Source organism: Scatophagus argus, chromosome 21, assembly GCF_020382885.2.
Source record: "Scatophagus argus isolate fScaArg1 chromosome 21, fScaArg1.pri, whole genome shotgun sequence".
Taxonomy (NCBI): domain Eukaryota; kingdom Metazoa; phylum Chordata; class Actinopteri; family Scatophagidae; genus Scatophagus; species Scatophagus argus.
In genome coordinates this window covers 3565110-3579192 of record NC_058513.1, presented here as the reverse complement: position 1 = coordinate 3579192, position 14083 = coordinate 3565110, and the positions used below count along the sequence as shown (strand labels likewise).

Sequence of the window (14083 nt, the reverse complement as noted above, 5' to 3'; positions counted from 1 at the left end):
CACTACTGGCGCTCTTCTCCTTTGCCGCCTCCCCTCCCCTCCCCTTCCATCCTAGAGGACGGAGCGATGCGGAGACAATAGGACGCAGAGCCGGAGGAGGCTGCAGGATGCTCGGCGCCACATCCACCGTCACAGGGCTGCACGGAGGCTTCTCACAGAAAAGCGACTGCAGGCGTTTCTCCCGGCTTACCTGGCTTTAGTATGCGCTCAGATCATCCTGTGTGTTTACCAGCAGCCTGGGCTGACAGGGCGGACTCCACAGCCCTCATATGGGAACCAACTGAAGGGTGAGTGGCGGAACAAACCCGGTTTGATGCTTCATCTATCCTCACCTGCCCCCGGACGAACCCGGCATCAGGCTCCCTTAATTACAGATCAATTACTTTGATAAGTGGGATGTATTACACTGTGTTTTGCTGTATTCAGTGCATGATCGATCAGGCCTTTTATGTGCAGCAGAACACAATGCTGTGGTTGGTCCTGAAGGCTGTGTGTTGTTCCATTTATCTCCAGCAAAAATGCAGCTTGTTGGCATTTTAGATTGTCAACAGTATTTCTGTGTGTTTCAACCTCTTGCACCCCCTCCACACACACACACACACACACACACACAATCAGCACCTCCACCATGCATCCTGTATACTGGGAGCAGGCAGGTATCTGCAGCGGCTTGTCTGTGTGTGTGTGTGTGTGTGTGTGTGTGTGTGTGTGTGTGTGCCTGTCACTCAGCTCTGGGCTCTGTTACTCTGATAGTGATTTTCCTCAGAGTCAGCGCTGTCTGAGGACACACTGCAGGTGGGATCCAACATGACGTATCCCTGGAGCTGAGGATGTCTGGAGAATAATAAGAGAGCAGAATGTTTACATCCAGACTGCCTCCGTTCGCATGCTGCTCTCAGGGCTCGCTGGGCCAGCGTCCAGTGATTTTTGTGTCTTCCTTATAAGAATTAATGGTTGCAACAAACCATTTGTGCACGTTATGTTGCAGTATTCATCCAGAAAACTTAACACTTGTGGTATTCTTAATTACTGTTTATCAAAACTGATGTAGGCGTGAATCACCTTGTAATTAATTGCTGTTTTAGAGTAATCTTCTGTTGCTTTATGTATTCTGAGCCTCTGTGGGAGGTTGTCTGGTTGTGTGTATGTGTGTGTGTAAAGTCTGAGACACAGCTGATCAAAGTGGGTTTAATCTACTTGAGGGCACATAAAAGCAGACACATCACATATACAAACACACACACACACACACACATGCAAGGTACCCACCAGCCTGATGAGTCACAGATCATGATGTAGGTCATATACACACTGCGATGTTCAACAATCCTCGCCAACGGACGTCTCGTTGGCAGCAGTGGTACCTTCTAGGTTTGTCCTCATTGTATGAAAAGACAACTTTAGTAGGAATATGGAAACCATCCTGATGTTGAGCCTCACTGGTTAAAATCCAGTGTCTGAGTAGTATCCTTGCTGTTAGGGAGTGCTGAGGGATATGTAAGGGCTTTTTACAGTATATATGGCAATATGGCAAAAATATGTACAATCACGTACAAATAATCAAACAGATATTTTAAGATTCACATTTTTGTGCAGTGCATGACACCATAAAAAAAAAGAATATTTACCAAGGTCGTATTTAGACAGCAAAAAATCTGGAGAATGATAACGATGTGGTTACATTATGATGCAAAAACCTGAATTATCAACCAGCTTTTGACATTTCAGGAAATTCTTTTTTTTAAGTTTCCCACTCCTGTATTAGAAGAGATAATAAATACCTCCCTCAAATCTGTAGGACAAATGTGAAGATAGGGCCGGGATGTGCTTAGCTTAGCTTAGCCTAGCTTAGCCTCGCTTATAGACAGTGGGAAATGGCTTTACAGGGAGATACGTGCATGAAGTACTTTTTGGACATGCTCAGTAACTCTTTGTGGCTGATTGTCACACAACCTCATTGTAAAAGAGAGACTTTAAGAAGTAAAATTTAAAGGCGCTGTTAGGTGGATTTTGTTCCCTTCAGACAGAGCCTGGCTAGCTTTTTCCCTCTGCTTCCAGTCTTTCTGCTAAGCTAACAGGCTGGTTCCTTGACCTTCATATTTACTGTACAGAGGAGTGGCATCAAACTCATTTCCCAAAATGCTGAACTGTTCTTTTGAGATGTTAATAGTCTGAATCACAACTAGGATGCTGATGTAAAAGTTTTTTTCTGATCTAAACAATATGTCATGATCCAAAAAACACTTCATATATTACTATATTTCACATACTGTGACTCGATATAATCTTGATCTTAATCTTGATGTAATTTAAACTCCATACTTCCAGTTTGTAACACAGATTTTCACAAATTTGTAGTCTCCTGGTACAAGATGGAAGATGAGATAACCCTGATGACATGACGGTGACATCATCAGGGGGCTCCTCAGAGCAACGGCGACAACACTATATAACACAGTACAAAATCAGTGGAGTGCCCCTTTAAAGCCAGAACGCGTGATTGTTGACGTTCTTTTTGTTAATGGGAAGGTTTGAACACAGTCTTAGCTCGCTGGATTTCTAATTACAGCAAGGTCCGAGGTCAGTTACACAAGGTGGAGGTCTGAATAAATCTATTTATGATTTCAAGATTAGGCTGTACATGTGGTCCAAAATCTGGGATTTGAGTTGTCAGTCTGTGATATTGGCTAGTGCAGGAAGAATATTGGCCACCACACCACACACTACACATACACACACACACACACACACACGGTTGTGTTTCCATCACTTTTGGGGACATTACATAGACTTACATTAATTTCCTAGAGGCTTAACCACCACCTAACCATAACAATAAACATTACTTGCCTAATCCTAACGCTGACCTCAGCCTAACCTTAAAGCAACTCTTCACCCCAATATTTAATGATTTACATTATGGGGACTTGAATTTTGTCCCCATAAGTAAGGTGGGTTCTCACAGTGTGACTGTTTTTGTCTCCTAACCATAGGAATACGCGTCCACACACACACACGCTTGCTGGTACTTTGCAGCTCAGCGGTCCTTGTCGTGGTGTGTTGCCCTCCCTCTCTTCCCCCTCTCATTATTTTCTCTCCCATACACCACTCCCTGTCTGCCTGGTCAGTCTCACACACACAAACACACAGCAGTCAGTCACTTCTGATCATGCTAGCTTGTTGTAAACAGACGACAGATCCTATGTGGGCATAAATTTCATTGCTTAATGTTTGTGCTGCTGATGCTCCTCACATGGTAAACAGGACTGTGCATGTTCGCGTCTTGTGCATCAGGAAAACTGAAAGGTCATTGAAATGGAAAAAGGATGAAGATGGCGTTTCTCTAATTGTTGGAGGGCAGCATGGCTGCATCGGCGGGGGTGGACGTGGCTGCGATCAACGCCTTGGCTCGCCGAATGTGCTCAGCCGGTCAGCTTTGCTTGCTTGTTGCATAAGCAGTCTGGGATTTAGTCAGCTACAGCCCCTGGTCGCTGCTCTGTTTCCACAGAGTGCTGAACCTGGTGGCACAGAGTGTCAGTGCTGAGGCAGGAGGAAGAGGAGGAGGAGGAGGAGGAGGAGAGGCCTGGATTTGCTGTCAGTTGAAATGAAAATGGTGTATTTTCTGTTTGCATTTGAAAGCCAGTGGGAGTGTACAGGTGCAGTCCCGAGGAGGAAAGCAGGAATGTCAGTGGCGAAGGAATCTAATTACTAGGATTTGCAACAATTTGTTGATTTTTGGATTAATCAGCCATGTATTTATTCTATAAATTGCCCAAAACTAGTGAAAAATACCAGCTGTAATTTATTGTGGCTTAAATCTTCAAATTACTTTTGTCCAAAACCAAAGAATATTCAGTTTACAGTCCAATAAACCAGACATCCTCAATCCTCAGGATGGAACCAGCAGGTGCCTGGTGAATAATTTAAACACTGATTGATGAAAATTGTTTGCGATTAAATTTCTGTCAGTCAATTGATTGATTAATCAACTAATCACTTAAGCAGGCTGCCAAAAATCTGCTGCGTTAGTTTAAGGATCAACTCCAGACCAAACTGAGTGCATCATTGACATGATTTTGTCAGCAAAACTGCATGTGACGCAATGGAACCACATTAACATTTGGAGTCAAATTTCTCATCACCTGATAAAAGTCCAATGTTCACCCTGCTTGGAGCTCTGTTTTGGTCTCCATCAACCCCTGGGGGGAATATCTGGCGTTTTAGCTGTGCTGTGCACGAACCCCAAAATGTCCAGCTGAGGCTGGCTCGTCTTTTTGTGATGTTAACTTTACAGAAACTGAAGAAGAATGACCCAAAAAACTCCTCACCAGCTGGCTAATCTCTAATCAAAATACAATCAAATCTGCTCCCTTTTTACCTGCAAACGTCATGAGGAAAAAGTAACTCCTCACATGATGCTCATGAATAACATGCCTGTAATGTATACAAATAACAAAAGTGTTTAATGCATGCATGTGATTTAAATGTGTCTATATGTATAACATTTCGAATATAATCAATATAACAATGCATCATACAGTGGCCTCTGAGAAGTTCAGTTAGTGTGAGACTGAGCCGAGCCCAGTCCATGCCCAGACCCAGCTGCTGACTGGTGCTGGACTTGTTTTGTACAGTGGGATTATCAGAGCTTCTTGTCTGAAAACAGCTGCCTGCTGTGTCTGAAAATGTGCTTAATAAGAGTGGAATTTCTAGGCTGGAAAACCAAAGTAGAAAAACGCTTAAAGGCTTCCTGGAGCTGCTTACCTCCGAGTTGAATGATAATTCTCTGTGGGTTTGTTTTTACACATGCCACCTTTTATATTACACATTTGACCAGTTGTTAATATGAAGATATTGACGTTTTAGGTGTAAGCAGAGCTACAGATTTAACATTACATTACATTGATGTGGAAAACCAGCCCATTCATCCAGCTGGAAGCTGTGGGACATATTTCATATAAGTTTTCTCCTGCTTCTGTTGCTGGGTGCCACATGAGGATCAGTGTCTGGATAATATGAAGATTTAGTTGTATGTTGGTGTGGACGTAATTGTTGAAATTCTTTTAATTCAGATTTTGTCTGCTTGAAAGGGAGCATCACATGACCTGCAGTTCTAACTTAGGCCACCTCAGAGGGGAGAGAAATCCTATAAATAATTAGAATTACTGTTAACAATAACATAATGGGGTGAGAAAGAAGCTGCTGGTCATTTCCACACTGTGTCAGATACTCCTCTACATGATCACAGAGAGAGAGATCACAAATAATTTGATCTTTCATAAAAAATACCGTTAAGGTGGATAAGCTCCAGGGTATAGAACAACATGTACATGCCTTTTTTTCTGGTCAGATTTTAGCGCTGGATACTGTGGATACTGTGCCAAGGATGTGACATGCGTGTGAAATGGACCTAGTTGTGTCTTGAGTTATTGTTAACACTGTGACGCAGCACACACACACACACACACACACACAGAGTGGGATAGCAGACTCCACATGGAGATCCGACATTTGTCCTGACCTGATGACTCATTCAGCCATGAGACTAATGTTGTTTCTATATAAATACAGATGCAGCTCTCTTTGTGGTAGACACACACACACACACACACACACACACACGCTCAAATGAATATTCATCTGAGCTGCCAACTCAAAGATAAGGAGAGTGACGAGAGTGTGTGACGTCTGCTGGGAATATCTGCTCTAGACACACACACACACACACACACACACACACACTTCTTCAACCTAAAATTTAACTATTTACATTATGGGGACATTTTGTCCCTGTAGAGACGACGCGCCCCCACATTGTGACTGTGTGAATGCGAGTATGACACATCTACACACACACACACACACACACACACAGCGTTGCATGTATCCTGCAGTACTACAGTAAGCACTTCTGACTCTGGACAGAAACAAATGGCTTTCTCTGTTTACAACACCCTGCACTCCCTCCTGTGTATGTGTTGGGGTGTGTGTGTGTGTGTGTGTGTGTGTGTGTGTTTATCACATGTGTCCGGGAGCTTTTATTCAAGGCAGCGTGCGAGCTGCAGTACATCCTCTCTGCTCTGCCATTTATCACCTAAACTGACTCATCCCTCCTCACCTGCTGGTGTCAACTGCTCTTCCTGTCAGCTTCACACAAAAAAGATTACACTCCCACAGAGGAACACAGAGGCCTGTGGAGGGGATGACGAGGTACTTCAGCTAGTGTGCTGCTGCTGCTGCTGCTGTGTGTGTGTGTGTGTGTGTCTTCTGTCACATAGCCGGTGACTTAACATGTGAAGAGGAAGGTTATGACTGCTTGCAGCTGCTCAGTCCATGTCAGAATGTTGTTTTCTGCCTCCTGAAGCTGGACGATGGAAAGGAATTTGACTCTTTGAAGGATTTGGGGAGAAGATTAGACAAATGTAATTTGTTCATAGATCATCTGAGATCTGTGCTGAGGCTGAATATGACAGGAGGCCAAGTGTTGCTGTTTTTTCTGTGAGCAACAACAGGAAGGCAGATTTACACGAATCTCCTCAGGGATGGAAAGAGGCTGCTTTCCAGCACTACAAGTTATGTAATGAGTGTGTGAGTCTGCATGTGTGTGTTTGCGTGTGTGTGCAGACTCCTCTATTTTTTCCACGTGTGCTTGGATCTATAGAGGGTCAGAACTTGGCAGTCGTTGCTGAGGAAGAAAAAAAGGGAAAGCAATCACTAAGAATAATCACACTGCAGCAGGGAATGGTTTTGCTCGAAAGTTATTGACTGTGTGTGTGTGTGTGTGTGTGTGTGTGGTGACTCAGCTCACAGCTCAGCTCTGGCATCCCCCTTGGAGAGTAGCATTCAAAATTACTTAAGCCTTTACTGCAGATAATTAGCATTTTCAGTGACTATCACACTGCAGATCAAGCTGCAACATCAACGGCTTGTTGTCCATCAGTGACCTTGAAAACCAAACACACACTCTGCTGTCCACATGCCATAAGGCCACAGGTGTAAGCTGTGATTTTTACTTACGTAAGTTACATAAAGGTATATATAGATGTGTTTTAGAATAATCTATATTCTAATAAAACAATAAAAAACAATAACATTTTAAAAAAAACAAAAACTAGAATGTGTAGTTTTTTGCAAATAAACGTGGTGTCCAAGGTGGTAGACTGCATCAAAATTTGACACAAATGTCAATATCCAAAGATGCACTTTCTACATAATTTGACAGAATATAGATAGAGAATTCCTAACTTGGTCTAATTCATGCTGATGATTCACTGATTAAGCTCAAGATATGTCTGGTGATTGTGATCAATTGTTCAGAAGTTAAAGAAAGTTATGGTTATTTAAATGTATGTATTCACTACAGCACCCCTGTTCATATATTTATTTTAATAAAAATTAAAAAAAAAATAAAATAAATGAATGAAAAAAGTGGATAAAAATGTTGTCTTTCACTCATTTAAGAATGGGTATCCTCTTTTGTTTCTGCACGGTAACACCAGGTGTTAGCTGCTGCTGCTCCTGTCCTGCCTGAGCGTCTGTTACCCAGTTTTTCCATCCAGTCCGTCCCCTGAAGTGGTCATCAGAATGAGTTCCTCTCCGCTGGTGTCTCGAGCCAACATGGACATCCTGGATGAGCTGCAGCTGATTGCAGCCCAGAACCTGGAGAGGCTCGAGGTTAACAAGTACTACGAGGTGATCCGGGAGTTGGGCAAAGGCACCTACGGCAAGGTGGACCTGGTCATCCACAAGATCAGAGGTGAGGGGACATGTCCAAACAAGTACTTTAACGCAGAGCGATAACCTGCTGATGTAAATAAGTAGAAAGGTCTACAGTAACACCAATGGCTATGAGGTTGTTTCTCTTCTTTCACCCCAAAAGGTACAAAAATGGCACTAAAGTTCCTGAAGAAGAAGACAACCAAGCTGAAGTCGTTTCTGCGAGAGTACAGCATCTCACTCTACCTGTCCCCCTGCCCTTTTATCATCAACATGTTCGGCATCGCCTTTGAGACGGACGACTACTATGTGTTCGCACAGGAGTACGCTCTGGCAGGCGACCTCTTCGACATCATTCCTCCACAGGTGCTCCACCTCGTTTATTATTCTCATGATTGCTTCTTAGCGTCATTGCTACTGGGATCGAGGGCTTTTGCAATAATACACAATCTCGATAAGTTTTTAATAGTTCTTTAACAGTTAAGCGTAAATTAAATCTGTGAAATCAGTCCAACGTTGGTTTCCAGACTTCTCTTGAACCTGTTGCCGTTGTGTTATCTGCTTCTATCTATAAAGATTAGTTAAAAGATTTATACTTTGAAATCAAGTGGAATCCAAAAGGATTATGTCACCTTAAAATTTCAATGGTCATTACATAAAACCATTTAACACACAATTGCTGTGATGCTGTTTTATTAGTGTATACGTTATAGGTTTTGTGTGTTTGACTCTGATCTCTCCCTCTGTTCTTCAGGTTGGTCTTCCTGAGGCGGTGGCGAAGCGCTGTGTGCACCAAGTAGCCATTGCTCTTGACTATCTGCACTGTAAGAAACTGGTCCACAGGGACATCAAGCCTGAAAACATTCTCATTTTTGACCGAGAATGCCGCAAGGTCAAGCTGTCCGACTTCGGCATGACACGCCGAGCCGGCTCACCTGTGAAAAGAGTGAGTAACACGTCTTTCTCTGACCTCCAGTTCTCTTGTTTTGACCGTGGCGCTGACCTGTCGAGTTTCACTTTTAGGTGAGTGGTACCATCCCCTACACGGCCCCGGAGCTCTGCGACGTCTCCCGTCATGAGGGTTTCTGTGTGGACTACAGCACTGATGTCTGGGCCTTTGGCGTACTGCTTTTCTGTATGCTGACTGGTAACTTCCCCTGGGAGAAGGCGCTGCCATCCGACTCCTTCTACCAGGAGTTCATCCGCTGGCAGAGGAGGAGGACGAACGCAGTACCGTCTCAGTGGAGGCGCTTCACTGAGCAGGCCCTTCGCATGTTCCGCAGGCTGCTCTCCGTGGAACAGGACCGCCGCTGTTCCGTCAAAGAAGTGTTCGGCTACTTCAGCCACTCCTGGATGCTGGACGCAGAGAACAACAACAACGGCAATGGCAATAGCAACAGCGGAGGTGGTGGAGAGAGGGTGAGTGGGGGAGGAGGTGGAGGAGCAGAGGTGCGCGGAGAGTTGGATGGCACCATCTCGTCATCTTCATCTGGAGAGGAAGACGAGGAGCTCCTTGTGGAGAGGATGAAGCAGCAGACTTTATCTCCTCTCTCACCGCTGTCACCCCTCTCACCCCTGTCTCCGGTCGTGGTAGAGAGGCGTAGCGGCGCCGGAGCTAAGGGTGGGATGACAGAACCGGGCGGCGGCCACCATTTTGTGTCCGTCTCCACCAACAGCTCTGTATCATCCACCAACAGTTATGATCGAATGCCGCGAGAAAACAGTTCACCCGGTGGTCGCATGCTGGTGGCTACACCCATTGAAATCTGTGTGTGAGTGTGTCAGGACGTTAATGTTGTCACACTCACCCACTACACACTTTTATACCTCCAACCACTTAGATGTGCATGCATCCAAAAAGAAACAGACAAAGAATATTAACGTGTATCCTGTTTGAAACATCTTGAGAAAAGAAGAGCACACATGGAAGACTTAGAAAGTGTTTCTAGACTGCACACATTCCTCGAGAGGTACAGTTTTTGGTCAGATTGGTGTCAGAAGACTCCAAGAGAAGCCCCATTTACACTTTGATTTCAGTCATGTGTGCAAACGGAGTTTTGTGAAAAACAGGAAAAATGAAAAACTGAGATTCTTTCACTAAAACCATCTGAAAAGAAGACCAACATGTATTTCTTAAAGCAATACTTCCAGCAAAAAAAAAGTAAACGGAGACCCAAAAGTGGAAGAGTGCTGTGTGATCTCTTCAGGACGTGTCCGGTTTTCATTTTTTAATGAAGCCAAGGGACAAACGATTTGTATTTTTGAAGTAGACTAAAGCAGTTCAAGGAAAGACCTTATAGGATAAAAATGAGCGAACGGTGGTTTTAAATGTTCCATGTGTAAACAAAAATGTGGACGTGTGAGTGTGTCTGTGTATCACCGTGCGTTCAGTATGTATGAATCCAGAAGAAGTGGATTTATTTTGCTTTGAGAATTTATTTATTTTGAATCTAAAAAGACTACACACTCTATTTTTTCTATTGGGTTTTTTTTTTTTTTGTAAAGCAGCTTTCGTTGTTTTTCGTTAGATGTCACGTTGTAATTTGATGCTCTGGCACAGCTGTGCCAAATCCACTTCTCTGCACGTTTGGTCGGCTGCTGTACATGCTGGTATGAACGGCTGTGTGTTATGTGTGAGCTTTAACCAGTGGTTTTCAGACGGAACATTTTACCGCCCATGACTGGACTGAGAGAAGGCTTATGATGTCTGTTCTTTATGTCAAACATATCTGAAGACTGTTTTCTACTCACTCAAAATTCAGTTTGTACAGCTTCTGTTTCCTTTGAAACCTTTCCTTAAAAAAAATTTGTTTGTATTGTTTATGTTTTGCAAAATGTATGGTCTGAAAAACAAAATGATCGCTTAGCATTTTCAATTGGATCTGAGGAAAAGAATCACAAAAGATGCTGAAGAGTCATCTTTTATAAATTGCATGAAGAGTAGCTCAAAATGACATTTATGAAAAATTTGAACTGGCTTTCCAAAAAAAAAAAAATTTGGGGGGGACAAAAAAAAAAGAAAAAAAAAAAGATAAAATGTTGTGATGTGGAATTTTTGCCGTAGCACAATTTGTTGTCCCAGAGTAAATATTGCCGTCATGAGACATCCTAGGGCTAAAAAAAAATCTAACAGTTTTTATTCAGTGTGTTGTACTTGTATTGCTATTAATGTTGTGTACATCTTACCACCTTCAGGAACAGAAAAAAAAAGCAAAGCATGAGGACATAGAGCGAGAGGCTTGACTTTAAAACAGGTAGAGAATTAAATGATGTAATTTTAGAAGAGGTTTTTGCTTCTAAATTGCCACTTTTAGTGAAGTAGTGTGGCATAGATGTTTTTTTTACCAAGTTAAAATTAACAGCAAAAAAAAAAAAAAAAAGGATCAAATGCTTTAAGTCATCATGAATATTACGTAAATAATTTGAAGGGGAAAAAAGCATCGGATCGTGCACAGGAATGGGCGTTTTGTGTGTTGCTTTCCGGACATAAATCTGCATGAACTTGTATGTGCTAAAGCTCTGTTGTGAAAACCTGCTCTGTGTTTCTCCTGTCACAAGCTGTAGTACTCTGTAGATGTAGTATAGCTGCAAACAACATGTTTCTTTATCTTGTGAGAGTCATTAGCCTCAGCTTGGATATGCCTGACTGTGGATCAGCAAAACTCTGTTCAGCCCTCACATAAACAGTTTGGATCATGTCCATCAAGGCTGCTCCCGGATCAGCGAGCGAGTATGCAAATTACTACATCTTGTGACAATCTCTGACCTCATCCGCAGCCTTCTGACTCAGTACAAAGGACGGTCCTGATACAGACACTGTAGCCGTGCTGTTTTCTGCAGTCGTTTGCTCTCCATAAGCAGCTGCATAAGCGCTGGCTCTGCAGCGTTTACTGTGTGAACTCCAGCACATCAGAAGATTCACATGACCGTTTAAAGGAGAGATTACACGGGCCTGTACATTACCTCATTATGCCATTCCTTCTGTGCAGCATTCCCCCTGAAACCAACTTCCAGCTTCTCCTTAGCACTACTGAGATGTCCCTACAGTGTATCAAACGTCCATGCTATCAAAGCATTCAGTGTGATTAGAAATCAGTGGTGGAGCCAAGGGGTGGCCAGTGATGGTGTCAAGTGCTGTCACTTTTTGAAAATAAATAAATAAATAAATTAACTAATATGTAATTTGCTCAGATTATATGTAACACAACGCACATAAAGTTGGCGCAGAAATGACATTCTGTTCAGCTGTGCATCAGATGCCTTAATTAGCATCAAGCTAACATCTGACTTGAGTTTTGTGTTTTGAAAGGGCAGTAAACAGCTTTATCTTTATCTACAGGTTTAACCAAATACGATGAAAATTTTTTACCATGTAAAAATGGCAGTTTAAATTTCAAATAAAAGGTGACAGTTCTAGTGGCCACCACCACACTGGTCATCACACGCAGCACCACTTTTCTAGTCCCCTGTTTTCTTTATGGAAACCTTTCCTGCAAATATTTAAGCCAACCAGCTTTTTCATATGTTTTGCAGGAATTATATTAAAGGTGCCCTGTGGAGTTTTTAATGTAAATAAACATGATGTCCTGTCTCTGTTTCTTGAGGCAGTACTGCCACTAACTGTCAGTAGAATAACATAAAACATGACAGGATGCACATTTCTTGCATATGTGCATACGAGTTCCTGTATGTGCAAATGGGCACTCATATGCAAAAACATAATCCATAGCTACAAGTGGTCAAAAGCTCCACAGTGTACCTTTAAAGGACTGTCTTTCAGAGTTAGAGACATTTGTGCACCTGCTTTGCATCAGCGTAATGACTTTGAAGTTTTGTTTTGGCCCATGAGAATATTCAGGACTCACTTTAGACAAGCTGGCCCAATTTTGATCATAAGCAAATGTCATTTAACTTCCATTAAATATATATAACCTCATTAAATGTTATCTCTAATAGTGTGCTGTTGGCTTGGGGCTGATCTAGCAATGACTGTTACGGAGTGTGTGAATTTTTTCTTTTTCTTTTTTTTTTTTTTTAAAGTGATCCAAAGTGACTATTTTACCAGTGTCACCATGCCATGCAAAAAAACAAACAAAAACAACACAATAAGGCACAGATTTCTGTCACAAAGTGATTAGTTGTTTTAGCCACCAGTATAAAACCTATTCGGCTCCATCACTAAATTCTGTGAGATAATGTTTGCCTGTTAAAATGCAGATTTATTTGTTTCAGAGTTTTATAAGACAAAATGGCTAAGACAATAAAACAAGCCTAGGCTGACATTAAGAAAAGATACTAAAGAAAGATAAACTAAAGAAACAAGCTGATTTTGGGCATAATCTTGGCATAATTTCATCCTAGATGATTTATGCCTTAACAGAAAATTAGAATGGATATTTTGGTGTAGCAACACAAGCTGCTCCTGTTAGAATCAGAACCAGTATTTGCTGCAGCTGAGGACACCTGACATGGGAGGAAGGATGAGTCATACCAAACTAGACATTAAGGGATACGTCACCGTCCCTTTTCTTCCTTGTAAGGTCTGATTCAGTCGCTGCTGCCTCCTCACCTCATCCATAACATACTGCGTTGTAGTGGACTTCCAGTGTCTTCACTGTCCAGTGGCATATTTCAAAGCATCATAACTTTGGTGGAGTTTTAGTGAGTAGATGACTGCAGCACTAGAACTCGTATCCAGTTCTGTCTTTGCAATACAACTGTCTTCCTGTAAGCTGAGATTTAGTCAATAAAATGAGAATTCTTGTTGATCTTTTTTGTCTCTTTTTTTCCTCAAGAATCTTCTGGGATGCAGTAAGACAAAGCAGGACATACAAGGCGGGTTGTTGTATAATTAGTGTAAACTATGGAATATAATGGACTTACAACGCCATGTTGTCATCAGTGGCTTTGTGGTTTTTTTTATATTAATGAAAATAAGGGTCCACTGTCATGGGACACCAGACTAGAACATGTTCTTTGGAACATCGCTATTGTAACAAGTCAAAATGCTGTGTCACCACATCCCTCTGACCATAAGCACTTATTTGAACCAGATGCTAAAATATCAACTAGTGTAGCTATAAATATATAGTTAGGTTTGTATATATTGGCACAGTTTTAATTTTTTTGGGGGGGGATTGTGCACCACCACATTGAATTTGAAATGAAATTAGCGAAATGAAGGCCAGATTAGACTTTGCGGGAAAACACCTAAAAAAGCCTGCCCAGTTCTGGAATAAGATGCTTTGGAGTGATGAAACCAAGATTAACTTGTAACAGAACGATGGAAAAGGAACACCTCATGATCCGAAGCCTTCCACCGCATCTGTCAAACATGGTGGAGGCAGTGTCATGGCATGGACATGCA

General features: G+C 42.3%; 1 protein-coding gene across 1 annotated transcript; it reads left to right on the top strand.

The window, feature by feature from the left end:
- The first annotated feature begins 25 nt into the window (after positions 1 to 25).
- LOC124052588 (serine/threonine-protein kinase SBK1-like) lies at positions 26 to 13543 on the top strand. Its single transcript, XM_046377011.1, has 5 exons — positions 26 to 287; positions 7500 to 7756; positions 7880 to 8082; positions 8471 to 8662; positions 8740 to 13543. The coding sequence occupies exons 2-5, from the start codon at positions 7585 to 7587 to the stop codon at positions 9490 to 9492; spliced, it is 1320 nt and encodes a 439-aa protein (XP_046232967.1). The 5' UTR covers positions 26 to 287; positions 7500 to 7584; the 3' UTR covers positions 9493 to 13543.
- The last annotated feature ends 540 nt before the right edge of the window (positions 13544 to 14083 follow it).

What these genes read in the sequence shown, in the direction of transcription:
- LOC124052588 (XM_046377011.1), top strand. Translation starts at nt 7,585, where the DNA reads ATGAGTTCCTCTCCGCTGGTGTCTCGAGCCAACATGGACATCCTGGAT. An exon ending in TCGACATCATTCCTCCACAG is followed by an intron (nt 8,083 to 8,470) that starts GTGCTCCACCTC and finishes TCTGTTCTTCAG; the next exon opens with GTTGGTCTTCCTGAGGCGGT. An exon ending in CCGGCTCACCTGTGAAAAGA is followed by an intron (nt 8,663 to 8,739) that starts GTGAGTAACACG and finishes TTTCACTTTTAG; the next exon opens with GTGAGTGGTACCATCCCCTA.